Source organism: Takifugu rubripes, chromosome 9 (genome assembly GCF_901000725.2).
Source record: "Takifugu rubripes chromosome 9, fTakRub1.2, whole genome shotgun sequence".
Classification (NCBI taxonomy): Eukaryota; Metazoa; Chordata; class Actinopteri; order Tetraodontiformes; family Tetraodontidae; genus Takifugu; species Takifugu rubripes.
In genome coordinates this window covers 2,259,514-2,287,484 of record NC_042293.1, presented here as the reverse complement: position 1 = coordinate 2,287,484, position 27,971 = coordinate 2,259,514, and the positions used below count along the sequence as shown (strand labels likewise).

General features: G+C 44.6%; 2 protein-coding genes across 7 annotated transcripts in view; one reads left to right on the top strand and one right to left on the bottom strand.

The window, feature by feature from the left end:
* Positions 1 to 100: 100 nt before the first annotated feature.
* On the top strand, positions 101 to 23,631 carry iqsec3b (IQ motif and Sec7 domain ArfGEF 3b). Of its 4 annotated transcripts, none has more exons than XM_029842098.1 (15): positions 101 to 836; positions 4,895 to 4,969; positions 8,036 to 8,153; positions 8,933 to 9,334; positions 9,701 to 10,425; positions 11,058 to 11,219; positions 13,053 to 13,175; positions 16,195 to 16,361; positions 17,010 to 17,149; positions 17,309 to 17,440; positions 17,550 to 17,649; positions 18,141 to 18,299; positions 18,619 to 18,711; positions 19,387 to 19,436; positions 20,998 to 23,631. In XM_029842098.1, exons 1-15 carry the CDS (start codon positions 304 to 306, stop codon positions 21,415 to 21,417), a joined length of 3,399 nt encoding a protein of 1,132 aa, XP_029697958.1. In that variant the 5' UTR covers positions 101 to 303; the 3' UTR covers positions 21,418 to 23,631. The 4 variants fall into 4 exon arrangements, with proteins under 4 accessions (XP_029697958.1, XP_029697959.1, XP_029697961.1 ...); XM_029842099.1 differs by having other exon boundaries at positions 21,015 to 21,197; XM_029842101.1 differs by having other exon boundaries at positions 18,619 to 18,673; positions 21,015 to 21,151.
* A 193-nt stretch (positions 23,632 to 23,824) lies between these two features.
* ptprq (protein tyrosine phosphatase receptor type Q) overlaps positions 23,825 to 27,971 on the bottom strand; it is a 29,249-nt gene continuing 25,102 nt past the window's right edge. For all 3 annotated transcript variants that reach the window (XM_029842095.1, XM_029842097.1, XM_029842096.1), the window contains 8 exons: positions 26,628 to 26,718; positions 26,462 to 26,538; positions 26,204 to 26,338; positions 25,931 to 26,056; positions 25,594 to 25,739; positions 25,381 to 25,516; positions 24,466 to 24,589; positions 23,825 to 24,385 (listed from right to left, as the gene is read on the bottom strand). In XM_029842095.1, the coding sequence (XP_029697955.1) occupies positions 24,348 to 24,385; positions 24,466 to 24,589; positions 25,381 to 25,516; positions 25,594 to 25,739; positions 25,931 to 26,056; positions 26,204 to 26,338; positions 26,462 to 26,538; positions 26,628 to 26,718 (873 nt within the window). In that variant the 3' untranslated portion in view covers positions 23,825 to 24,347. The remainder of the gene's footprint in view (positions 24,386 to 24,465; positions 24,590 to 25,380; positions 25,517 to 25,593; positions 25,740 to 25,930; positions 26,057 to 26,203; positions 26,339 to 26,461; positions 26,539 to 26,627; positions 26,719 to 27,971) is intronic.

Genomic DNA, 27,971 nt, shown 5'->3' with positions numbered 1-27,971 from the left:
TGTTTCTCCCTACCTCCTTCCCCCGTCACATCTGGATCAGGCTCCCCTCATCAGCACCACTCAACGCAGTGAGAGAGAGAGAAAGAGAGAGAGAGAGAGAGGAGGAGGAGGAGGGTGGGAGGGGAAACGACCGAAGAAGCGGACACTAGCTCGATCGGTGTCACCTCAGCTACAACCGAGCCGAAATCAAAGACAGGTAAAGGGAAGGGCATCACCTTTCCCCCCCACCGACCCTCACTCCATCTATCCACGATCCGTCCGTCCAGTTGTTTTTTTGTTGTCTTTTTATGCACCTCATTTTCTATGATGAGTATGATGAGCTCCAGCCTGCTCGAAAATCCGATGCAGGCGATTCTGTACCTGAAGGAACTGACCACGATCGTTCAGAACCAGCAGAGTCTCATCCAGACGCAGCGCTCCCGGATAGAGGAGCTTGACCGGCGGGTGGACGAACTCATCGGTGAAAACAGGCACCTCCGTGACATCAGGGTACTACAGCATCATCCATACTATCACCACCATCACCATCACCCCGACCCAAGCTGTCTCCACCATCACCACCCCCAAACCCCAGACTCCCAAGTCAAAACCGCAGCGGGGTGCTTGTCAGAACATGCAGCAGTAGCGCCAAAGGTCGAAGCGACTCCGGTGGTCCAGCCGTCGACAACTCAGAGTATGGACCCAAGCGACATGCAGCTGGTCCCGGCTGACCCGGCCGTGGTTTCCCCGGTAGGGAGCGATCCACAAAACGCCGGAAGTTACCAAAGCTGCCGCTCTTTGGTTCCGATGACCCCCACTACCCTCTGTCGATCCCTGGCCTTGTCCAGAAAATCCGAGTGAGTATGGGATTTGGTTGATTGTATTTGCGTGACTGACTCGTGCATTTTGCATATTCTTCAGATTTCAGTGTATTTTTCCCCCTTTCCTCAAAAGAAATCATCGCCCGCTTTTCCTTGTAAAACTGCATAATTATTCTAGTGCGTGCGTGTCCTGCAGATTAAGGTGTGTGTAATTATTGGAAATGTCACTGAGAAATGGCCAGTTTTTTTTTTTTTTTTTTTTGGTTGGGTAAAGTGTGTGATCAGAAGAGGCGGATTATTCAAATGAGAAACGGGATCACTGCACTGTGGATCATTACATAACAAACAGCTGTAGGCCTATAGGCCCACTGTGTGTGTGTGTGTGTGTGTGTGTGTGTGTGTGTGTGTGTGCGTGCGTGCGTGCGCGCGGGGCTCGAGACAGGACACAGCATCCCAGGCGGTGAAGAGGCAACTGACTGTCCGCGATGCTGCGGGTTCCTGGGGTAATTACAGAGCGCGATCTTGGAAGTCTCGTGGGACCTCTGGGCCTTCTGATGTTTCCGCGTTAGATGAGACACACATGACCAGCCCCTGCACGGCGCCAGTACGTCATAACGTATCAGCGCATCATCACCAACAGTAATGAGAGAAAACTCCATCTTTCTCCCGCGTGCACGTGCGCTCACGCACTTCGATCATAAGTTGTACCCCTGCAGGAGTCGTGATTGGTCTCTCTGGGACTCCACCCCCGCTGGGTAAAGCAACAAGGAGCAGGGGATGACTTAAGAAGAGCAGGGTAGAGCAGAAGGGGATGCTTTTCTACAAAAACATGAGTTGTTAGTTGATATTAACCCCACCTGCCAAGTGTATTTGTGCCTGCTTTGCCTGTGCATGCCAGCGTCTGTTTCATTCTCCTGTAACCTTGCCGCACTCTCAGCCGCACCCTGTGGCAACTTTTATTTTTAAATTCTTTTTTGCGATGTGACAGAAATCCGTGCAACACCAGTGGTTTTCAATTTAAATTAGTTTTACTGGTGAGCAAGTTACAGCAGATTAATTATTATTAAAAAAGACCTCAGGCAGAGAGCAGCACTGCTTCTCATCAGCGGTTTATTAGACAGCCTTGCTCAGGCTGTAGCTGATGATGTGTCCTTGAACGCAGCTTCTTGCATCCTTATTTGTCTGCAGCCAAAGCTGGGGCTCCATGTCTGTATTTGCTCTGGTAATTGTGCAGGCCAAAGGTACAAAGTCCTCGCTTTAGGCCACTACTTGTCCCATCTCTCCCTGCTGTCGTACTTCTACCCCAGAATCTGATTTTTCCCCCCCTTTTTTACACTGCTTTCCACTTCCTGTGTGTCAGCAGGTTTTTGCTCTAATGGCGGGATGCTCCACAACTCATATATTGGCCTGTGTGTTTCAGAATACGTGCTTTATCACAAAAAGTGGGCCATGTGTATTTCGCCTATGTTTGTAACTAATTCCCAGGTCACCTTACGGATAAATGACTTGTGGCCTGTAAGTGCTTCATATCGACAGCGTTGCTTGTGTACGTGAATGAGAGAGAGACAGCATCCTCTCCTCCACTCATTCTCTGCCTCCCTCTCCAGCTGAGCCTCTGTATCTGCCCCACTTAGCCCATGGAGCGAACGGTAATCAGCCATTCTCAGGAGAGCAAAAAAAGGAAGAGAGAAAGAAAGAAAACTAGAGATGCAAGCTCTGTCGCTGTCTTTGATGGAGCCCTCAGAGGCGTCTGGAAGAAGGAAGCTTGAGGATGGCACTCGAGTGGACTGTAGTGAAAGGGACAGAGGGCGACAGAGATGCTGGACGAGAAAACTGGTGGAAAATCTCAGAGCGGGACGCAGAAAGAGGGATGAACTAAAATGAAAGATGAGAAAAACGGGGGAAAGAAGGTGCCGAGGAAGTGGCCTGTGGCCTTTCTGAGTGACCAGATGCAAGCGGCAACGTCCTGCAGCGTACTGCAAACGCGACGCACAATGTTCGGGCATGTTCTGGTTTCGTGTCTGAATGGAGCTGCTCTTGTTGCACGTCAGTGTTCTTTTCTGCAAACTGATGAAACACATTACATTTAAAGTACTTTCCCAGTGTAGGGCAGAGTGTGAGAGCGCGTGAGGCACTCAGAGACCTAAAACACGGATGAACAGAAGGGGGAATGTACTGTTAAAATATTCACCTTTTCCCTTTGTAAACGTTGTTTGAGATGGGCAGAGCGCATCGTTTCTTCTTGGCCGAACTGTTTTTCTACCAAACTGCCAATATAATCTAGTTTATAAGCAGGTAAAAGAGGTGAAAAAGCAAACGTCACGCTTTAAGGTTTAAAGGTAGAAAAATATTCTTACTCGCCCCTCAAGCTCAGCAGATAACATGTCTAGTTTATTTAATCTCTACTGGAAATGAGTTGTGGTTTAACAAGGATTAGAGCTCAGTATTTCTCCTTTAAAACCATTTGCTCGGCCAGAACAATGGGACAAGAAAAACCCTGTGCTAAACTAACTGGCTGCTGACATAATTTTATCTGTACCAGCACATGAGTGGCATCCATAATCTTATGCAAAGGTCTTTAATAATACGACAGTGTCTTTGAATGAAGGCAGATTAATGCAGTAATGAGTCAACTTGTCATTTAGCAGTATTGAAACTGGTTCGCCTTATCGGCTCACATCATTTAGACAGGCACTTGCTAACGCTAATGTATCCCGAGGTTGCAGTGCTGAAACCATGTGTGTAAAGAAACCGTGTTTTTTTGGGTTTTTTTTATTTGCATCAGCCAGGTGTGTCTTTTATGAGATTAATTGTAAGCTTTTAAATTCACCCCAGTGTGATGAGGTATTGCTGAAAATCATAGGTGCCCATTTTAATTCGACTGAATATTAAGCGATCAGAGAAATATGGCACATTATTTGGACAAACACAACCACGAAAGCTTGAACAACAGACCAGACGGCAGCAGGGGCAAAAATGTGGAAAGATAAAGCATTTGTTTCTGTGTTTATAAAAAAGAGGTTAAATCTGTCTCAGAGGAAGTCCATATTAATTCTTTTTAATGTATTTGCTTTCAGAGTAAATATCCTGTAGATAGACCTGCATGTAGAGGAGGTAGGAAAGCAGTTATTCTAGGGTTTGGGAACTGTCAAGTTGAAAAACTGGTGAGTTAGAAGCTGCAAAAAACAATGAATAAATCATATATATTTATATATACAAAACAAGGTTCCTGAATTACTAGTTGCTCTACAGAATGGATTAAAATGCATGAAAAAAATAAATTTTGATAAAAACCATCATCTCTGTTAACTTCGGTAGCTTTTTATAGCTCAGACTGCCACATCCACTCTTGCAATAACACTGAATGCTTGTTACTGTGGGTTTTTGTCACAAGCAATACACTGATCCCAGGTCAGAAGACTTATTGTAGCGTCGCCAAGACTTTAGTGTCAACTGAATGCTTTTAGTTTATTGTTAGGGCCCCCATAGCCCGCGGTCTCACCCACTTCTCTTTAAAATGGACATCAAAGACATTTGAAGACGAGATCAAGCTTTCATCCTTCATCCAGAGGGGGGAAGTTGTTTTATGCAACAGCTTAAATATGATTTTTTTTTTTTTTAAAAGATCCAAACTGCTCAAGGGGAGAGCGCTGTAGAAATGCCTAAAATATAAATGTTCGAAATAAATGCAAAATGTATGAGAGACGAATAAGAGAGAACTTAACAAGATACGGAGCAGGAAATTCAAGTAACATCTGTCAAGATGGGGATTGGGAGTTCTAGAAAATAACCACAGATTGTGGAGGCATCAGTAAATGCACAAGCATATAAATACTCACACTCGTAAGTGTTCTCAGCCTTCAGTTGACCTACATAGGGTATTTACTACTGGATCAGAGCCAAATTCTAAACAGAAACTGTGGAAATAATCTAGATGAGTCTAATGGAGCCTCTGTGGGATCCTTTAGGATGCCGGACTAAGAATGGACGCAAACAGGATGAAAAAGCAGCGACCGGCAATAACAGCCGAAATTCATTCTGCGCTCAATTTCTGTCCACCGCTTCTCATTTATACCTCACCTTCTCTCCTGCAGGAGCGAGACCGTGCTGCATCAGTTTTGCTGTCCCGCCCCCGAACACCCAGAGGCCGACGCCACCGGCTCATCTGGGTAAGAGCGATAACCTCAGATGCTCATTTAAAAAAATCGTATATTTCAAGTGTCCTTTCCAGACTTGGCACTGCTCAGGCATATTTGTGTTTCCACCTGTGTCATGTCACTGAATCACGTTGTGGCACGCTTTGGTGTGCACAGCGTGTGAGTGTGAATTAAACTATATTTGGATACGTGGCGCTTGTAGCCTCAGAGACAGAAAGAGAGAGAGAGGGAGAGGGAATAGTGTGTGTGCATGTGTGCATCTGTGTGAATAAACCTATGGCTCCCAGTGCCTCAAGGATATGGAGAGACACGGAGAGGGGTGTGTAGGTGATGCAGGGTTGGGGGGTATGAGCTGTTATTACCACTACAGAAGTGCCCATGGCAACACAGTGATGACGCTATATGAGCAGTTACGACTGCCATAGTAACTGCAGAACATCTAACTTCGGGGATCTGTTGAAGTCACTCCTGCCATCTGTTTCTGTGTAGGCAATGTTGTACGCGTTTTATTTTATTTATTCATTTTTTCCCCCCATATGTGAGGGGGTGCGTCGGCCTCAACAGGCGTATTGCCATTTGTGATGAATGAGCAGACCTCTCTTGTAAAATATTAAAAATCTGATGGGGCTGTGTTTCTCTGGTATTAGTCTCTGCGCTCCACTCCAGGATCTTTCCTGCCTTTTTGATCCTCTGCCCTCTGTTCACTCGTTTTTTGATTTTTTTTTTTACAGTTGTCTCCATCATTTTCCTTTCATCCTTTGTTGCTCTCAGCGAATTCAATATTCATCCTATGTATTTATAAATACTGATCTTTTCTGGAATCCTCTGCTCAGAGGCTTCCATATTAAGTCTTATTAATATCATTTCTGCCTGCGTCTCATCGCTGTCTTTCCTTTTTCACACAAATGAACAGCTGTGCTATGCAGCCCCGTCCCCTCAGTTCACACCCGAGTTGAACAGAAACATTAACTAGTGAGGCGGATGCAAGAGGACAGCTATAGGGGACCTCTGTCATAGCCCCCCTCGCTTCCTCGTTCCTGTATTCACCTCTGTGTAAGCGTGCATGTGTTGTGCCTTTTGGGCTGCTGGTTGAGCGGCTCACCTCTTCCTCCACAACATTAAACAATCAGACAGAGTGGGAGTGGGTGCCTCGAATGTTTGCTGCCACTACATATTAACACACGTGCGTGCGTGTGTGTGCGTGTATGTAGCACCCATATGACTAGGGAGGCTTTGGCTGTCCAGATGCTTTAATAGCTCAACTCCTGCTCTTAAATCCTCTAATGCATTCTAATGTACACTAATGTATTCAGAGGCTGCACAGTGGTTCGCTGGTGTTTTAATAGAGGTTTTGATAGAGACAGCCTCCAGTGTGCATGCACCATCATGGCCTCCCTCTCTCCCTTTCTGTCTTCATGTTCCTAGTTGCTCTTCCAGATCAGCCCATCCATTTGCCTCCCCTTCATCATCCTTTTCTTTAACTTTTATCTCATTTTAGGACATTGATGTGCTTCTCATCCCCTGTTGCAGACTTTTAGCTGCAGATGCAGAATTTTTTCTTTCACAGCAATCAAAGGAAACAAAAAGGAGCTTCAGCGATGCACTCATTAATTAAGCATGAGTAGGCTTTTTAGTCGGTGTTGTTGATGCATGAACCCCCCACCCTCGTGTAAAAATGATTACAGTAACCATTATCTAAAAAAAAAAAAACAACTACAAAGATAACAGGATCAAGCGCACACAGGCTTCATGCACCATTATGGAACCGATCTGCGTTTTGATTATACCTTTTGCGCTGACCTCAGGTAGCAGTGGCCATTTAAAAGTTGCTGATCGTATCTTTTGTTCTTTTGCGGTCAGAAACCTGAGACGGCGGTCTAAATTATTGCAGTTTTGCTGTACTTTGTTCAGGGGAGGAAGAAACGCGGGTTTATGACGATGCTGTTATGTAAAACAGCATTCTTCCACATGCAGTAGTGGTCGTATGACCTTAGAATATCAGTTTATCCTCTTTATATACCATACTGCAATGCAGCCTTTAAACCCAGGACAATATATAAGCGTCAAATAGGCGGGGATTATACAGTATATGCTCTAACATTACATCAGTGTGATATATTTTGGCGAGCGATATCAGCAAATGAGCCTCGGTATTGAAGTTTGTTCAGTCTAATTCAGACAAAGATGTATTTTTGTTTCCCTTCTGGGTTGTGCAGTTTCTGTACTACAGGAAAAAGATTTCCCTTCCTCTGAGATTAGGTTCGACTTTATTCTGCTGATCTGATACAGTCTGGTGCAGTCCAGCTGTAAATGGGACCTTGTGCATCCAAGAAACCAGAAACAAAAGCATTCTAAGAGCAGTAAATACAATTATACATAACATAACCAAGTGACTATAAAAGAGTACATTAACAAGTGTAGCTGGACGTCCTGTGAACAAGCTGTGACTGTTATCACTGTGAGTAATCCTTTTTCCATCATGAGGATCAAAACGGTGTCAGCCAGCCCTCGACAGATTGTGCACGTGTGGAGTTTTTAATTAAGCAGATCATAAGGAACCGTAGGATTAACAAGCCTTATGTGTGTTGGTGCTGTGAATTCTTTAGTGGAAAATATGTCGGCAATTACCAACTTTAACAAGGGAATTATGTATCAGACACAGGATCTATTTTCTTGTTGGGTTTGCGTAAAATCGTTATTTCTTGAATTTATGTTGCAGTATATGTCTGAGCACCAAATATAAGTGGTTGATCTTTCATATGTGAGAGACGACCCCACAGGACCATGAGAGCTTATGTGATTTGAATACTGGCATCCTGGCCACCTCTTCAGAGTTTCACATCTGCAATTTACAGTTTGAGCAAATCGGACCGGACACATAATTTCATTCATCTTTGCCCCGAGCCAATTTAGCCAGCCACACAGCTCCCCCCACATCCCCTCTCTCCCTCTCCCTCCACCTGCTGCTTCAATCATGAACCTCCCTACGCTCCGCACAGCTGATGACCTCCCAGAGCAGAGTTTTGAAGGTCAGCAGGGAGTGCTAATAGCTTCCTGTACTTATTATTTTGGTTGCAGGGGAGAACTGCTGAGCCTGGAGGATGGAACATCCTCTGGTGGTGGACAGGAGGCGGAGAGGACGAAGAGAGAAGGCCCCAGCGAATATGAGATTACGCTGGAGAATAAAACCAAACAGGTGTGTTTCATTTATACATTTAAGTATGTGTGGGACAAGTCCGTCTCCATTTGTTTTAGGATAAAGAGCTGCTGTGGATGATCACTTGATGTGGCACCTTTGCTAACAGAAAGGACTCCCATTGAGCTCTATTTCTGTCCGTGTTGACATGAAAAGGAACACCAGAGAATCTGCCACCACAGCGAGAGGAACACGAAAGATGCTAGGTTGTCATAGCAACAGCTAATAACTGCTTCTGGCGGATGGAGATGTCTTTATTTCTTGCACCATACTGCTGAAGGGTTTGCTGTTGCTACTGCTACTTGCTGCCACCATGCTCGTGTATGTGTGGGCATGCTTGTGTGAGGAGACACACACCTATATGTGGCTGTCCTCCTTTTTCTTCCTCAGTGCCTCTTCCAGTCCCCCCCCCCCATCTTCCTCTTGCTGAGAACGTAGGAGAAAATTCTGGAGTAGCTGAGCTTTTGGGCTGAGCCGCTCCTCCAACAACTGGCATAGCAATAGGCTTTAGCCTGTGTTTACTTTTCTATTCATTTTCTCAGTAATACCTTTGTCACACCTCATCTGCCTCCCTCCCCTGCCCCTTTAGAGGGCATTAGTGCTTGAGCGGTGTTTACTTTGATTTTACCACCTTGAAAGCATACTGATTTTTAAATGAACAGACTACTAAATAGGAAGGGAAGGGCCTTTTCCCTGACAGCTGTGTGCTCTTCCAGTATTCCTCTTGCAGGTTTTTAAGCATGTATGATATTTAAAGTTGCTCTCATCACACCTTGCAGATAGAAGAGATGGAGCAGAAGTACGGTGGCCATCTCATTGCAAGAAGGGCAGCCCGGCGCATCCAGACAGCATTCCGCCAGTACCAGCTGAGCAAAAACTTCCAGAAGATCCGTAATTCTCTGTCAGAGAGCAAGTTACCCCGCCGGATCTCCCTGCGCCAGCCGAGCCCTTCTGGTAGAACCCGGAATGCCACCCAGAGGCACAGTTACAGCTTGCATCCTGGAGGAGGGCAGATACCCTTACGCTCCAAAACTCCACCTCCACCCCCATGCCGTTCCACCTCTCTGCCTCCCTCTCCTGCATCTGCCCCACCCCCTGTTGCCTCTCCTGGCCCCAGCCCAGTGCCCCCTCAGTCTCCAGGACCATCGCTCACACAGCTGGAGGACTGCTTCTCTGAGCAAGTAAGTGGTTTAACATCTAATAGAGATCCCATCAGATGAAACTGGGACACAAAATGTCTCTATAATGACTCTATAATTAAATATAAAAACAAATATCAGATATATTTATATAAAATCGCAACAGATATTTGATTTTAGGGATCAGTGATCTGATAAGGAGTCCCTTTGTTACCTCATTACAACTGTACTATCATCACTAAATGATCAAAAGCAAAGCAGTGTGGTTCACCTGACAACTATGTTCTATTTTATGTTGGATTAAATCTAAAACTTCAGATTTTGGAGTGTAGGTTAATCAGATTGACCTGCCAGAAGCAATGCAATGCTTGGTTCCTTCATGTAACTTGATATGCTAAATATTTTCAGCTGCATTCTTTGGCTCAGTCCATTGATGAGGCCCTTCGTGGTTGGAACCTGACCGAGGGAGGAGAAGGAAAGGGGCTGCTGATGGACCCTGGGGCCCTTCGTGCAGCTGCAGAGAGCGCTTGTCTGCCCCGCAGTGCCAGTTCGCTGCTTATGGCCTACAGAGATGTCACAGTCCACATTGACAGCAATAGCTCCTACACCATCTCCTCCACCACTACTACTACCACCACGTCTCTGGGCAATGCAGGCGGGAGAGAAGCGGGTAGTCGGAAGACTTCTGTTAGCGGCACTTCTGGAGGAGGAGACGCCACGTTGGCAGAAGAACCAGAGTTTCCTGCACCTCCGCCCAGTGAGGAGTTGGAAATGGCCGATTTTGGATCCAGGAGGGGTTCAGCGGTTCCAGCTCCTACTGGAGAAGGGGTGGAAATGGAGAGCAGCTCGGACAGACTGGGACCCACCACCACTTCTACCTCTACCTCTACTTCTATATCCACCTCAGTCCAATCTAGCCAGCATCCTGCCCAGATTTACACCCAGTACCAGCAGTACCACTACACTCATCCTCAGCAGATCCCTGGAGGGCAAAACCCCGAGGCTCTGCAGGCGCTGGTCGTCTCTCTGCCAAGGGACCGCTGCCAGGACCCATCCTCATGCCGCTCGCCCACCCTGTCCACAGACACTCACCGCAAACGCCTCTATCGTATCGGACTCAACCTCTTCAACGTGTGAGTGGTCCGAAAAACAAACAACCCCAGGGCATCACGGACCAAAAAATAGATTTTACCGTGCGCTTCGGCCCAGGGTTCAAAAGTACACTTATTACTGTTAGTGTCTAACATTCCCAGCAGCGCGGGAAAACAGCACCGAGCTGCTACTCATTAGTTTTTGCTACAGTTGGATGGAGCTGCCTGTTCAGTAGAATCTGTGATGTCAAGGAAAAAATGGATAAAATGGTATAGGGAGAGTTGAAGAGGAAAAAAAGGAGGTCGTGAGCACTATGACAACATCAGTCTCTATAAATAGAGCCCACGGATGGCTCACAGTTATTAACAAACACAAAGTGATATAAATGTACTCGCATGCATCAGTAGGTCTGATGAACTATGATGGTGTACATACGAATGCACATCTCCCTCATTTGCTCTCTCTCTCTCTCTCTCTCACAGACACACACACACACACACACACACAACCACACACACACACATTAATACATGTTAAGCATGAACGTAGAGCTAAGCATTTACTTTCTCACTCCGGCCCTCACACTTTGACGCCTCAATGCACAAAAGCCATTACAACCGCCGCCTAACTCCAAACACCAATGGCTGATGTGGTGTTTGTTATTCATGGGCAGGAACCCAGAACGAGGCATCCACTTCCTGATCACGCGTGGTTTCGTCCCGGACACGGCCATCGGAGTAGCACACTTCCTGCTGCAGAGGAAGGGCCTGAGCAGACAGATGATTGGAGAATTCTTGGGAAACAGCAAACTGCAATTCAACAGGGATGTCTTAGAGTAAGTATTAACTTTATTATTAGACAGACATCAATAATTAATTAATACTAATTTCTATGATAGAATTTTAATATTATGGCAGTAGGTTGAGGTTCCCATTTGTTTTCACACATGGCTTTAATATAATCTAGAAGATATAATTAAATGATTTGCCTTTACTTACAAACTAGATTGATAATAATTCACCAGTTTTGTAAAATCAGTTTAACAAATTCCGCAAACAATTCTTAACTTCACCAAATTACCAGTTTGTCCCACAGAGTATCTCTGATAGTTTCAATATTACTGTGTTTATTGAACTGCCCATCATACAGCTTCCTAGCTGTCCTTTTAAACAACCTTGATCAGTCAGTAGTGATATAGAAACTACGGCTTCTACTCTTAAGGTAGAGGTTTGAGAGACTTCAAGCACCTATGCACAAATGTAGTAGATCAGTGCAAACATGCACTTACTTTATGTTTCTCTGCTAAAGAGAGCATCAGCAAAGAATTGGAAGATGTAAAAGATTTCTCTTCTCAAGATGATACAAAGAAGTAGAATTAGGTCACCTCACAGACATGCACACACACACACATCCACAGACAGACAGACAGACAGGCAGGCAGGCAGGCAGGCAGGCAGGCAGGCAGGCAGGCAGGCAGGCAGGCAGGCAGACAGACAGACAGGCAGGCAGGCAGACAGACAGACAGACAGACATGCACTCTACTCTGTCTTTCTCACTCCTTTCTGCATGGCATATAAATGTATGCATAACTGCACTTCCTTTATCACATCATAATATCATCATAATGATACTGTAGCAACCAGTTTGTGCGCGGGTGCATATGTTTGTGTGTACAACCTCGTTGCTTTTAACATGTATTTTTTACATAAAAAAATTCTAACATGCAATCCAACAGTGTTTGTGGGAATAGAATTCGGGCTCTATCATTGAAGTGAAAAAAAAAACAAGGCATAAATTATGTAGAGTTCAACTTTGTTAAAATGTACAAATTAGTGTAAAAAGAGAAGGTCCACATTTGTCTTTACCCTACATGCATACAGGCAGACACCCTGAGTCATAGCTAAGGTCAACACAAAAGATTAGTCCAGAACAGGTTAATAACCCCAAAAGGGAAAATCTGTTTATTCAAAATTAAAAGGCATTTTAAAGGTTTGAGTGGATCAGAACACATTAAAACACCAGGAACACAGAGAAATTATGCAGATGAGCAAGTATGTGGTGTTCTCACAAAGAAATGATGAAGAGTACAGCTCATACAAAAGTGGTGGCACAGCCAGCACTCAGGAACATAAGAAGCATGAAAGAACCCTGGAGGAGACACTAAAAACAGAAAGCAAAGGCCAAACCCTGGCAATAACTGAGGAAATCCAAGCAGACGCCACAAAAGAATGTAAACAAAACTAGAAACGAGACAGACAAAAATAAACAATATGTATATGGATCCATGATATGGATGCAGAAAATCCAAAATCAATGTAAATACTCCACAAACCCAGCTATACAATCCTGTGTGTGTGTGTGTGTGTGTGTGTATGTGTGTGTGTGTGTGTGTGTGTGTGTGTGTGTGTGTGTGTGTGTGCAAACATATTTTTAAGCACATCTTCCAGGTCAGTAGTTTTGTATAGGAAGTATGACTGTAATAGTTGCCATCAGCAGTTATACCCTTTTATAGTCTCTCTCTCTCTCTCTCTGTCTCACATACACACACAGAAACACACCGGCATCAGCTCACACACCCTCTGAGCAGCGCGACAAACTATCTGAAACCCAAATGCCCTTCTTCGTTGTCTCTCACTGCCCTGTCCTCTCTTTGTCGCTCCCTTTACAGCTGCGTCGTGGACGAGATGGATTTTTCAGGCATGGAGCTGGACGAAGCCCTGAGAAAGTTCCAGGCTCATGTTCGTGTGCAGGGAGAGGCACAAAAAGTGGAGAGACTCATCGAAGCCTTTAGGTGAGCCTGTCAAGTCGCTCACAACTTCCCTTGCCTGACTAACAGCTCTGGCATCACATTTTCATACAGTTCAACACAACAGACCTTCACATGACTGAATGACTGAACAGCAACAGTTCTTTTTTTTGGCTACTACTACTACTACTACTACTACTACTACTACTACTACTACTAATAATAATAATAATAATAATAATAATACAAGCATCTCTTTGGGATGCATGAATATGTGTGTGACTATTTTACAATGTCTTGTATCGGCAGAATTACACAATATGTGAATAACTGATTCTTTCTCTCCACAAATTGAAATTCACAAGCACATCTGCCAATGAATTAAAACTTGTTTAAACATCAGAGAGTCCTCGACAGAATAATAGAAATTTAAACAGGCAGCTCTTTTACCTGCCTCTTCTCTACCTAACCTTCCCTCTTTCCACATGGCTACACAGGACAAAAGCACAATTCATCTGCAACCGTTTGCCTTGTTTCCTGACACGTACCGCCCTTGAAATGTCCCGGCATTATCCAAAGATTGCTCCTGATACTAAAACCCAATAAAAGCTGGCAATCATTGTTTTCTATTTCAGAGTAATTGGCTGTTTTACAGAGTACATTTAATCTCCCTCTGCTGATATGCTGCTCCATCCCTCGGGCTTACCAACTATGTCACCAACAGCATATGAGTTACTCCTGCTCCTCTCAATCCATTAACCAAGATGTCCCTCTGAATTACTCTTCAGCTCTGCCGCTGTGGAATTCAACACTAGGGGAGTGTAATCACCATAGAGAATGTGATGTGGTTCCATTGTCTGCCAGCTAACCGTGAATCCTTTTATCTGAATCTGCTGGGCTTTGCTGATCTTAAGGGCTGAAATGATTTAAAGACACTTATCTAACATCACAACACAAACCCCAGACAGCGTAAGCAGCCTGATTTATGAGCGCCTTCCAAAAAGAGAATCTGTTACATTTTCCAGTTGTTGCGTTAGCAGTTTCAAATCACTCTTAGCCAACTTATGACACAATCTTTGGCCTTAAACGGGGAAGATGTTGTGATTGTATGGTCCCCTCTTATTGTACAGAAACAACACCTCTGAACCCCAAGACATGGGAGCTGCCATTTTGCAATCAGGTCAGGCAACCGAGTTCCTGAGTGCTACTGTTGCTTTTGTGAGACTGTTTTGCTTTATTAAGGCACAAAAGAACCAAATTAATGTGAAATGGGCACTCCAATGTACACATCAGTACAACAAAAGGATGAAAACTTTAATAAAAAACAAAGTTCAATCTCAAATCTCACTCATGTCATTTTTGTAAGGGCACCGGAGGCTTCCTTTGGTATTTAAGCATAAACCTTCCCAGAATCTGATTACTGCATTAAATGAAAAGCCAGATGGCCCTAAAATTACTGTAATTCATACTAAAGCTGTTAAAGTTGTTTATACGAGCACATGTTGTAGATGGACATGGTCAGTGCTTGAGGCCTTTTGCAACAGTCTCACCAGTTATCAGATTTGAGAATGTCTTTGCCTGCTGCCTACAACAACAACAACACACCAAAACAAACTACGAATCTTGAGTATGTTTGAGCCACAGTTTCCGGGAGATTCGGTTGTTCAGTCTGTAGATTGTTCATTGAGCTTTTGATTGCATTTCAGAACTGTCAAGAAAGAAAAAATCAAAAACCTCAGGGCTAGTGTCAGTCTTATTCGCTCTCAGGAAATGGGCTCTTACATAAAAGCAATAAATTGTGGGAGGAAAGAAGAAAAAGAGTCATTGAGACACCTCTCCTCTCTGCTTCTGATCTATGGGCCAATCAGAACGCCCACAGAGGTCATCAGTAAATCACATCATGCTCAATCATAGGTGCTGAGCCTCTGGGGCCAGATTATGAACTCAACAGCAGGCAGTCTGAGACCACAGTGCGTCACTGAAGTTGTTGGTTTTAGTCAGAAAAGACTTTATGGGGACATCCAGGCACCCGCTGCCATTTCTGTTACGTAACAGTTGTTATGTCATCTGTTTGAAGCATGTTGCACTCTTGTCGTGAGTAGTTCCTTTAATACAGAGCAGTCTTTTGCGCCAGCTGGCACGCAACTTACATACACAGATTTAGAAAAAAAAAAAAAAGAGGGGAGCCGGTGCTTCAATGAACTGGTTGCATAAGATGGAGAACGATGCTTGAAAATGTGTGAATGAAGCATAAAGGGAAAAAAAGGGATTTATTCATCGTGGTGTTTTCTCACTCTGCAAAATCTGTCCTTCACACGTGTCCAAAGACATCTCGGCTTAATCTTTTCTGAATTGAAGAGTCCTGCCAATCAAATGCCAGGATCCCTTCAATCCTCAAAGTGAACCGGACACTGTGGCTAATATCCAGCCTCAGGTCCCATGTGGCGTCAGAGAAAAGGCTTTTCCATTGTGTCAGATGCAGTCTGCAGCTCTCGCATGCACTCTTCTACATTTTGCCCGGTGGCAGAGATAAACTCCTCCCATCGTTAAAGGGCATTATTGCGTAAATATAAGCAATGGGAGGATGTAGGGGAGATAACGTTAGCAGGAGGAGTAGCTGAACCGATGCATCGCCTGATCTCTGCGCATGGTTTTAATATCGAAGAGTTATTAAGCTGAGGGGAAATTTCCCAATTTCGGCGAGCAGTTTGGGAAGTTGAAGTCACTGAGGAGATCATTAAGATTTGTCTTGGCGAACCTGAAATGCGGTGGTTCTAATATTTCGTCCACCGCAATGGTCGCAAAACACTGAATCAATCCATCTTTCAGTAATAAAACGAGCTGTTTTTTTATCACCCTTTTTGAAAACATTGTATTAGAGGAATCATTATGGTTGAACATCAGTGTGGCACTAAAATCTGATTGTTGTGTTAATCATCCTGCTTCGATTTATGCTTTGTTTGTGTGCTACTGGGAAGGATCCCCTAGCTATAAATGGTCTTGAAAGATGCTGATGGTGTCTGTCCCACACCTCTAACACCCCTGTCCTGGTTCTCCTTCTCAGCCAGAGATACTGCATGTGTAATCCAGATGTGGTGCAGCAGTTTCACAACCCCGACACCATCTTCATCCTGGCCTTCGCCGTGGTCCTCCTCAACACCGACATGTACTCGCCCAACATTAAACCTCAGCGTAAAATGGGACTCGACGACTTCATTCGCAACCTGAGAGGTTTGTGTCCCTGTGCTCGTACCTACGCGCACATCACATCACCTCGCCGTGGCGTGATACCTTGGATGATATTCCCGTTGTGATCATTCTAAGAACAAATAGACGATTGCGCAAATCCTCTCACTGCAGAGCCACTGGAGATAAGAGATAACTAAGACAAAACGAGATTAGTAGGCAGGGGGGTAGTCTTATAACAAGCCCTCTCTTATTAAACCCACCATCAGCACTTTGAATGACAGCCTCTTGAAAAGTGAAAGACATTACTCAAAATAAAAAAGAAAAGGCGGCGGATTCGTGCTGCTCGCCAACGAAGAGAAACCCATCAGCTGGAGGAGATTTCTGATATCCTTGACTCAGTATTCTGCCCCAGTGACTGTGGCAATCTGCCATTTAATTGCTCTTCAGTTAGCATCAGATCAAACTATACGAGCCATCGTCTCAGATGCTTCTGCTCACTGATGCTACAAGACTCAACACGTTTCTTTGAACAGACAGCAACTGTGACCGGATTTTAAATAAGAGTCAAGCAAATTGGACCTTTTCAGATACTTTAATTCTGGGGCCACACATAAACACAGGCAGGGACACATTGCTGAAGCCAGGAGTTTTGATGCTCTAGTGAAACTCTAAGTTCTCATGTCGTTTCAGGTGTGGATGACGGAGCAGACATCCCCAGGGAGATGGTCGCAGGCATCTATGAGAGGATCCAGCAGAGAGAACTGCGCTCCAACGAGGACCACGTCACCTATGTTAGCCGCGTGGAGCAGTCCATTCTGGGTTTGAAAACAGTGAGTTCATTTTTTTGTTGTTGTTGGGTTTTTTTTGCTCAGCTGCCCTTGCTCTTGCTAAAGTTTCTCTCCCTTCGCACATCATCTATTATTTCTCTGCGGTCTGCCTGTCCTCCGTTCCGCCTGTCATCTCCGTCTCTTTTCCCCTCTCCTATGCAGATCCTTGCCGTGCCGCACAGGCGTCTGGTGTGCTGCTGTCGCCTGTTTGAGGTGCCTGATGCCAACAAGCCTCACAAGCAGAAACTGTCCCAGCTCCAACGAGAGGTCTTTCTCTTTAATGACCTGCTGCTGGTAAGCTCCATGTCCTTCAGAGAACCACGAAACACGCAAACACGAGCATGTCGACATAATGTGATAGTGTTTGTTCAGCTCTGTATGCTGTGTTTTGTCTTCGCTGTAGATCCTGAAGCTCTGTCCTAAGAAGAAAAGCTCAGCCTCGTACACCTTCTGTAAAGCGATGGGTCTGCTGGGCATGCAGTTTCACCTCTTTAGCAATGAATGTAAGCTACTTTTTTTTTTTCAGTCTATAATATATTTTATCCTCCGAGCACTCACAAGTACTCCTGATGCAAAAAATGCTGACTGTCAATTTGGGCCAAGAGCATGACTTTGATTGAAATTTCAAAGAAGCATAAGTATCTTTCAGGAGGGCTTCTCTCGGGGATTATTCCAATGAGACGAAAGATAATAACACTATCAATGATCAAAGGCCGTTAAATTAGCTCAGAAATGGGAAAGAAACAGATTTGTTTCAGCGACTATTACAGATATTGCTTATTTTTTCAACCATTAATGGTTATGTATTCATAACAAGAAAAGTCTTTAAAAGGGGTTGAGATCCTCTTCAAGCAGTCATCTTTGCCAACAGAAGCACTTTTTTATCACCTCAAAGAGCCATAACAGAAAAGTGCAACACCAAGAGATTTTGAAAACCTCCTCTAGTGCCTAACGCTTAATACAGGGTCAAATTTTGTCTTTTGTTTCCCGTCAGACTACGCACATGGCATCACCATGCTGAGCCCCTTTACCTCAGAGAAGAAGCAGCTGGTGAGCTTCTGCTCCCCAAGTGGAGAAGAGCTCAGGAAGTTTGCAGAAGAGCTTCGGGAAGCCATCACAGAAGTCAATGAGATGGAGCAGATACACATCCAGTGTAAGGAAGAGAGCACACACACACATTCTTCTAGGTTTGTGAGGACCTTCAGTGATGTAACACATTCCCCAGCTCCTCACCCCAACCATCCTAATTAACACCCTAACCCTTTTAATAATCTAAACCCATTTTAAACCTCAACCTTCAAACCAAGGCTTAACCCTCACACCCACTGTACAAATATGGCCCCACTTTACTATTAGAATGAAGATATTGGTCCTCATTGTGCAGTAAAAGAACACACACACACACACAAACACACACACACACACACACGTGCGCTGCAGAGGATGGACAGTTGAAAATATCTGCTTTGCAGGGGAGCTGGAGAGGCAACACGGCATCCAGCCACATGGCATACACACCAATGGCGGGCAAGTGGACACACACACAGGACACGGCTCCCCCGCAGGTGCTGTTTTTTTGCTCATGCAGTGTAAAATGCAGGACGCAGCAAACATGACGCATAACAATGCATATATTACCCAAGGCAATGGAGAAATTAGGACAACCTGATGAAAGAAAGCTAAACAGACAGAAAATAAAATGCACAAGCTGATTAAAGAGCTTAAAGAATCGCTTATTAGAGAGGAAGTATCTTTCCCTGAAATCATAAATGTGTAGTTCAAAGATCAGAAATTTACATGAAATGAATAATCACGTGTTGAGTATCGATCTTGCTTTAGAGGTGCTGTTGGGTTGTTTGGCTCTTCACAGTGTTTTGATTCTCTGCTACTTTAAGCCTCAACTACTATATTACAAAAATGCGTTTTTAACGTCTTACAGTGCTAATTTGGAAAATGGATTTTAATCGCTAGCTGCTGTTGTTTTGTGGTGAATGTGTTAGTTTGTCTGTCTGATTGTATCGCTTTTTTGATTTCTCGATAATAAAGTTTACTAGTGGCTACTTTTTAAACTAGAAAAAAAAATGCATAGTTGAATTTGCTTAGTAGGTCTGATTTACTTCCTTGCAATTTCTTTATGAATTGGCCCAACAGCAAAAGTAATGTTTTACTTTAATGTATTTTTAAAGCCTCAGCCTAAAATCAACTGGTTGATTCACAGATAGACTCTTGTATTCCCACAGGCCAACAGGATCCTTATGATAAAACTGGAAGTAACAACAACACTGTCGAGGTAAGTTTTTTCTTTTTTAGCTGTATTTGTCTCCCTCAGGTAAGTTTCCATCTCTCGCTCTGTGGGTGTGGTCTTCCTGTGAGTGTGTGCGAGTGTGCGTGCGTGCCCACGTAATTAGAGAAAGCTGGAAACAAAATATCCTCAAAAGAGGGTTTGCTTTCTGCTCAGCTTTTAAAGCGCTCTGCCTGAGGCACATCGACACTATACAGCAGGGAAGCAAAGGCCGTGGAGCCGAATCAGCTCTTGTGGCGTTCCTGTGCCTCACGAGTGGATCAGCATCCTTTCTTTTATCTGCTGCTGTTTGCCAGCCTTGGTGCATAAGCCTTTGCAAGTCACTATAAGCCTAACTGACTCCTGAAATGTTCTAGCCAGATCAATGTGATACCGTTAGCAGTCTGTAGAATGTGTAGGTGGGGGTGTGTCAGTCAGAAACAGCCCGCCTTTTAACAGCGAAAGATGATGGGTTCACCTTTTTTCTGTTTTTTCTCTCCTCTGTTTGACCATGTTCTCCTCTCTCCTGCCTCCGAGTCAGTCCTTTAGCATTGTAAATAAGTGTTATAGGTGACACCATGCCCTCGGTGTCATATCTCTCCTCTCCCGACACTCCCTTTCTTTTAAACGTCCCACTCTTCCACTTGTTAAACACGATCACACTCAGTTGCGCACTAACAACAGAGTGAGGTTGAGGTTAATGATAGATTACTGTAACTCTGAGGACGCATTAACTTAGTTGACTACACATCAGACGCACTCTGATTCTGTCATTGTCTGTCAGCATCTTATTGGGTAACAGAAAGCATTTAAGGGTTTAACCTGAACAGTGATTCATAAATGCGACGCATCCTGCCCGTTTAAACGAATGAGTACTCTGGTTTTCATCTGGTCTTTGTGTTTTGTGTTAAAGGAATTAAAAATAATTGGAAGTTTTGAAAGCATGCTGCGGTTGCTGGAGCAATTCAGGGTGCAGCAAATATTAGTTAAAGATTAGAACATGAGAATTGGATCTAATCCAGCAATTTTCTACATTCACAAAATCATGTAAAAGGCGCTTGATTAAAGCCACTGTTTACTTCAACACTGCAGCAGATGTCGAGCTTTCGCCTCCACACACACACACACACACACACACACACACACACACACACACACACACACACACAGACACGGCAAAGAACAATAAAAACCCAGGTGCACACTGGGATATTAGTGTTTCACGTGTAGAAGAACCAAGTTTCTTTGTGTTCATGTTGCGCCTCATCATAAATGTGGTCCATATTGAGATGAAGCTCATAAATCCAACAATTAAAAGACTCCGCCAATAAATGATGGAACACACACCTGCAGACACACTGGGCCGGTGTGAAGAATGGTTTTTAATGCGCCTATAAATCATGCAGAAACATGTCTGAGGGAAGAAGAGTGTGTGTACTATGCATGCGCTCGCTCTGCATACTACCTAACTGCATGCCTGCATGCCCGTGTGCGTAAGACCGGAGGGCTGCGTAGAGGCTGCGTTCAGGCTGGTAACTCCTCATGCGTTCTCTGACTGTTCCTAAACTAGGTGTCAATTCACAACAGGCTGCAGACCTATCAACTGGGCCAGCCCAGCAATGAGTCCATGCCTCTGGCCCTGGCTGCCCCACCCTCCCTGCTCAGCCCCGTCCAGTCCGGGGACCTCCGCCCAGAAACACTCATCCAATGCCAGCAGATCGTCAAGGTGATAGTTGTGGACCAGAGCGGACGAGGGCGGATGGAGGCTTTCCTTAGCCAAGGACCGGCGGCCCACCAGCTCATCCAGTCGGCCATGTCCACGCCTGTGCGTGTCAGAGAGGGTGACAGCCCTCAGCCCCCGCTTCCGCCACCCCCTCCTCCTTACAATCACCCACACCAGTTCTGCCCCCCTGACTCACCCATGCCCCTCCACCACACCATTCCCCTTGTCCGCAGACGCAACTCCAGCGGCTCCCGCAGCATCGTTTGAGTGTGCAAAAGAAGGCGTGGGGGGGTGGAAGGGGGGGAGGGGGGGGGGGAGCTTCTCTCACAATGAAGCACGAGCAGACTCACTTTGAAAGGGATAAACTGCATTAGTCAAAGACAGCAGATGGGTAAGGAAAGACTGATTCTTTGTTACTGTTAGCTGACTGGTGTTTGTTCTTGAGCGTCGAGTATTTTTTTAAGTCTTTTGTGTTGACCGTGTTACCCTGACGATGTAGCTGAAGGTTTGTCTCCTCCCATTTCACACTTTTGAAATGGTTTGTGCATTCTCGTCAGTCGCCTGTCCAATACGCAATGAGAGGTTGAGGGGCAGTGTAAAAATGGTTTTTAAAATTCCTGCAGCCCCCCAACAAAAAGAAATATATGTCATAATTTTGAGTTCACAAGATTTCTTTGTTTTGTATTCAATACCAAAATAATTCACAAGTGTGATTTCTAGACAGTTTATCTAGTTTCTCCATACCGTTTTTATGTTTTTAAAGAGATCACGTCCATTTTGTGCAGTGTGTTTGTAGCGACAACTTCTGTTGCTTCTCACTAACCCGACCTGAGAACGTATCCTGGCGACAATCGTACTTCCCTGCTCTCCAGTTCTGTTCCGTGCCGGTTCCTATGATTCTGTAGCTGAGTTTTGCTCTCACAGAGCTCAGGAAAAATTTATTTGCTGCACCATATCGTGTAATTTCTGCACGGCTGAGTTGTATCAAGAGTGCTCGTGTACCGAGTTGTTCATTGTGCTTGCTCATGGGCGGCAGAGATTAGGGCCGCTAGGTTCATCCTGTCTGAGGTGAAAACAGCCAGCGGAAGAATTTCCCCTCATGTATGTTCGCTGCTAATGGGATACTTAGTGGCAAATTTACTTCCTCTGGAAACTTTAGCTTTAGATCTTACTGTTAAAAAAATAAAAGAAAACAGGGTAGACTAAGGCTGTCCCATAACCTTCCCACACGTGGTGTTATATCTTGCACACAACAAAGGTTTTAAATGCAGAATTGCTCTATTGAATGTTCATTATTGGGGGGAGGGACAGAAGATGTCTATTTAATATCTATTGATCCCATCACTGTGTTGTGTGGCCAGCGCTGATGGTCCGAGATCGAGCCACTTTGTCCAGCAGATCGTTAATCATCCAACTGTGACACATCAGACACATCTTGTACCTTTTGCACCGCAGAATATATTGGATATATTGTAAATAGAAAATATAGACTTATTCTAAAAAAAAGTGATTGGTTTGCCCCGTGTGTGTGTGTTGACATATGTATTTGTACAGAGAAGATCTAGTTTAAAAAAAAAGATTATTATCATTATTATTAAACACAATAAATATCGGGGGTGTTCTGAATTCCTACAGTTATGAGAGACAGAAGACAGGAGGCAGTTTTTATAGTATATCCTGCAATGCACACTGATATTAGCCTGGATTTATCAGTGTCACTTGGTTCCCATATCAGTAGTGTTCTATTAGGATTTAGGGAGGCTGTGTCCCCTGTTAAAGTGTGTAAAGGGCTACGCTGTACTGGTCAAAACATACAGTAAACCACAGGTCATAAACACACAAAAGCACATACCGACATGCACAAAACATGTATGTAGCTGCCAAAGCAACAATGTCATCCCAGAATCACCTTAGAAACTTGATTTCTCAAGCAAGAACCCCCCTCACTTGGTTTACCTGTAACACCGATGGACTTGTACTGAACAGCATGTTATCTTTGTTTCTCATTTATGCAAGACGAGCCGGATTCCATGTTGGAATCATTATTTTTCAGGGCATGTTGAGTTGATGGATGTCATTTTTTTTTTGCTCCCCTCTCTGTTCTATCAGCCTGTTCCTCGGTTGTCATGGAGATGCACCGATCCGCATCCTCACTGTGGAGCACCGTCATTAATCTTTGCACCCTCACGATATTTATAAAGAGATTTCTTAAAGATCATGTTTACTAATGGAATATTTCTAATTTTCTTTTTTCTGTTTGAAGAGAATGAAAGAATAAAGTAGTTTTTACTCTGAGAGCGCGGTCTGTGTGATGTCGGTGTCCTCGCAGCCGTGTTTTGGCTTCGGCGACGCTCCTGGCCTCTCTAATAAAGGTATTTGCTCCAGATGTAAAAGAAGGATGTTTAAATGAAGGAGCTCTGGGGAAATCAGTCTTCTCTGGTGTGCCTATGTGCGCGCAGGAGACTCTCTCTGAACTCATTCATTAGTGGATGCGTTTGGCCTCAGTCCATTATTGAATCCGACTTGTTTTCTGTGATGTCAGGCCTTGCCATGTGGAATCTTTGTGTGTTTGTGCGTAATCGAGAATGAAAATAACGGCAAAGAGACTCTCCTAAAAGGATATTTCTGTGTTAATGTAAATGTCTCACAGTTCTCAAGCATTTTAGTATTAATGTTCCCAAAAATACAAGCTTTATTTTTGCCAATCATGCTAGAGAAATGATAAAACACTTGATTTTAACAATGTGACAAGCAGGAGTATAAAGTGAGTGAAAAATCATGATTTTGGCTGAATACATTATCTCGAAAGAAAAACATAGTTGATGTCAGCATAATGCAGCACTTACAACGCATGGAGGGAATAATTACCTGAAGGCTTACAGACGCAACAGCAGTCTTTTGCAGTCTGCTCACTTTTTGCACTTTTGTTTTTCTCTGCGCTGCGTCTAGATTCTTTGTCTGGATTCTTTCTCTCCCTCTGGTTTCTCCAGCTCTTTGAAAAATGAACAAGAGGTTCTTTAAAGGAGAGGAAAATGATGAGATTGAACCGGAGCAGAGAAGCCTCAGCCGGCTGATGGACTGCTCCCTTTAGAGTGCGCTCATCACTTCCTGTCTCCCACCACCGCCTCTGCATGCTGGAGGAGTCCAAGTCTGCACTCCAGTCTATAAAAGTGTTAAAGTTCTCCCTCGGTCAGCCGTTACATAGTGGTTTCCTCCCATTCCAGCTCGACGTCCCCTGGAAAGCAAATGTATGTGTGGGGTGGTGTGAGCATGGGGTTGTCCCTAATGCAGATGCGTGTGAGTTATGTCTGTTACCTTCCATGGCATCCAGGGAGTCCATCTTCTCCAGAGCAGAATAGCTGACAAACCAGATGGACTGACTGTTGCCTTTGTTGTTCAGAAGTTCCAGTGTGCTCTGGTGTAGGAATATGTACTGTGCCTGAAACATAGGATGCAAATCACACATTAGACAGGGAATTTTTCCCATTTCATATCACCTTTATCCAACTTCACAAATGGGACAAATGGGCCACTTTCCCCATAAATGAATTAATAAATACAAGTTGATGTTAGGGCTGGATTCTCACATCATTATTTACAGATATTTTTTTCCTGTTTATGTTTATTTACACAGTTAAATTAACAGAGCAACTGGCAGCATTGGTAGATCAGCTTCAACCACTTTCACACGCATCCCCCCGAGGAAAGCAGCTGAAGGCAACAATATACGCTGACATATCTCCCTGTTTATTTTTAAAACACAGCTGCACTTTTTTTGGCGCGTTTGGTCTCAGCGTCGAGTTTGTCTGAGTCTCGCCCGTAACAGCCTGTCTGACACGCCGAACGCCGCGGCCTCAAAGAAATCCTCTTGTACGCTGCAGGCTCGTATGTATCTGCAACTAGAATTAATTGAAGGGGGGAAAAAAAAGGCTTACGCTCTAGGCAGAGGGTCTTTGCGGAAACCGATGACTGAATCCGGCAAGTGTAGGATTCCAGTCATTTCTAAGTAGGGAAATCCTGCTCAAAATATGCTTTTATTTCGCCGCCTGTCTCCCTTTGTCAAAATGAGAAGGCCCTCGTGGGGAAGGGATCACAGCGGGGTGGAGTACAAAGTAAAAAGTAGGACAACTGCACTATGAGACTTGTGATGAAATACAGTACAAAACCACTTCTTCCCCCTTGTGTTTGTTGTCCCCGGCTCCTAAATCGTGGCATGTGATGGGTACTCACCAGATTCTGCACCATGCACATCCTCTCGCTGCGCAGTTCTGCCACCAGACCATAAATATCCACAAAATCATGATCACGGATGTGCTGAATGAGGTGGTCCAGAGCAATAAACACGCCTGTCCTGCCCACACCAGCACTGAAGAACAGATAGAAAACATCCTAATGTCTGCTGCACCACCGCATGTGCAGCCAATCAACAGAGCCTGTGGGTACCTGCAGTGGACCGCTATGGTGGTGTTCTCATGCCTGTGCACTCGGACAGCTTTTACAAACTTGATGAAGGTGCTGCAGGATTCTGGGACGCCGTGTTCAGGCCAAGATGTGTAGTTGAAGTGACGAACCAGGATGTAGTGGCCGTGCTTCACAGGGCCACATAATTATATGAATACTTGTTAATGTTATGATGGGAAAAAAATACACAATGCAGGGTTAAAGAAAAAGAAAAGGGACAACATGGTAGGCCAGTAATTAAGCAGTTGATATGGATGTCTGATGACTGCTATTATAGGTACCATTATTTTATTTTTTTTAAATGTGTGGGAATCTTTACCTTCTCCACTTTTAGAGTTCTGACCGTCCAGTCAGGAAGGACTTCCTCTGACACCTTAGAGATGAGAATGTCACTAAACACTGACATTGGCTTGTTGTCCTCCGGCCAGTACTTGTGACAGCGAATCTGAAATGTCACAAACACATACGGGGCTCAGACCTTTGCAGCAGATGAGACTGAAGTCAGAGTTGCACTGAACCTGCAAATGCGGCTCAGTCTGTCCTCTCACGATGGCTGTTCGGCAGCTGCGGCGCGTTTTTTTTGAACACTCACTCTGCCTTTCTCGTAACACTGAGTCAGCATGGCGATGGTGCGGGTGCCCGTTTCCCAGATCATCCTCCAAAAGTCAGCCACAGTGCCTGGCAGAGGACCCTGGGTGGCGATGAACTCATTGGGGCAAAGATAGCCCTGGAAAAACAGGGATGGGGTGGGGGTTACTGTGTATCCTAACAGACATAATGACTCATAACTGTAAAATATCAGTGTTGGGAAATGATGTGGCTTCTTTTAATGCTGCCAGCAGATACTCACGGAGACAAAGCTGGCGTTGATATAGTCGGAGCCCGCGCTACCCGGTTCGGACAGCAGTTTTACTCGGTTGTTATTGTCTAGGCACAGTTTAGAGAAGAAAATGGACTAGAAACATAAAAAGGTACCTTGGGGCAACAATGAAAGAAAAGTTGAGAAGGCTGATTACAAGGTTTGATGTTGGGGAAGCGGTTCTTTGATTTGTTCCACGGCAGGTCGGCATCTGTGGTTCCTAGGTCCTGCAGGAGTTTTGGAAGCTCCTGCAGAGAAACGGTCTGATGCCTTAGGATGTCTGACAAAAACTGGTTAAACCTGGATGCTAAAAGAATTTTCCTGTATAGGGTGATTGATTACACATGTTTATCAACTACTGAAGAAATATCCACATTTTCATGCATTTCCCATCAATCAGAACCTTTGTGGCCAGAGAGCATAAACAACCTCATACCTCAACATACAGTAAATCACACCTGTTATACACCGCCTGGGCAAAAACAAAAAGTTGCTGTCAAAAAAAAGGTCACGCTCTCATATTTTGCTGAACTGCCTTAAGCTTTGATTATGGCACACAGTTGCTGTGGCAGTGATTCCATACGCTTCGGCAACGTCCCAGGATTTATGTCCATTCAGTGTTATATTAATGTTTCACCAAGATTTTGTATTGATGGAGGGTCGTACCACTGACCACCTTCTCAGCACATCCCAAAGATTCTCAACGGCGTCCAGGTCTCAAGCTCCCAGAACCACTCTTTCCCAATTTTGAGCCCAATGAATCCTTGTGTTATCATCTTGGAAGATGCCCGTAATATCAGGGAACAAAACATCCATTGATATAACAACTAGGCACCAGGCATGATGGCCTCATCACTTCATACCCTAAAGCAACCATCCCTCCGGAACAGGATAAATCTGGGCTCATCAGACCACGTGACCTTCATTTACTGCTGCAGTCTTTATGCTCCTTAACCAATTGAAGCCCTTTTCCCCCTAATAAACCTCTCTGATTAGTGGCTTTCTTAGGGCTGCACAGATGTTCAGTCCCACTTTCTTAAGTTTTCCTCACACTGGGTGTGGGGAAATGCTCGTACTGTCACTGTAAATCATAGCCCTGAGTTCTGCTGGTGTCTTTCTACGATTTGATTTCACCAAACGTTTAATATCTTCCTCAAAGACGACGGTTCCCCACTATCCTTCCAGTTTTTAATAATGCAGACTGCAATCCTCAGATGTTTTCTCTGCCTGATGCACGCCAATGATTTGACCGTTCTCGATCAGATTAACATCTTTTCCACGACTACAGGACGTGTCTCTGATGCAGCTACTTAAGAAGTGAAAGAAAGAGGCTGCTCATTGCACCGGTTGGGGTTATATAACTTGTTGCCAGCTGACGCACAATCATCCATGCAGTAATCATCCAATAAGAGGATCTTGCTTATTTGCTAGGCTAAATCCAGTTGAGGAGTTTTTTCAGCGGGGGGGGGGGGGGGGGGGGGGGGGGGGGGGGGGGGGGGGT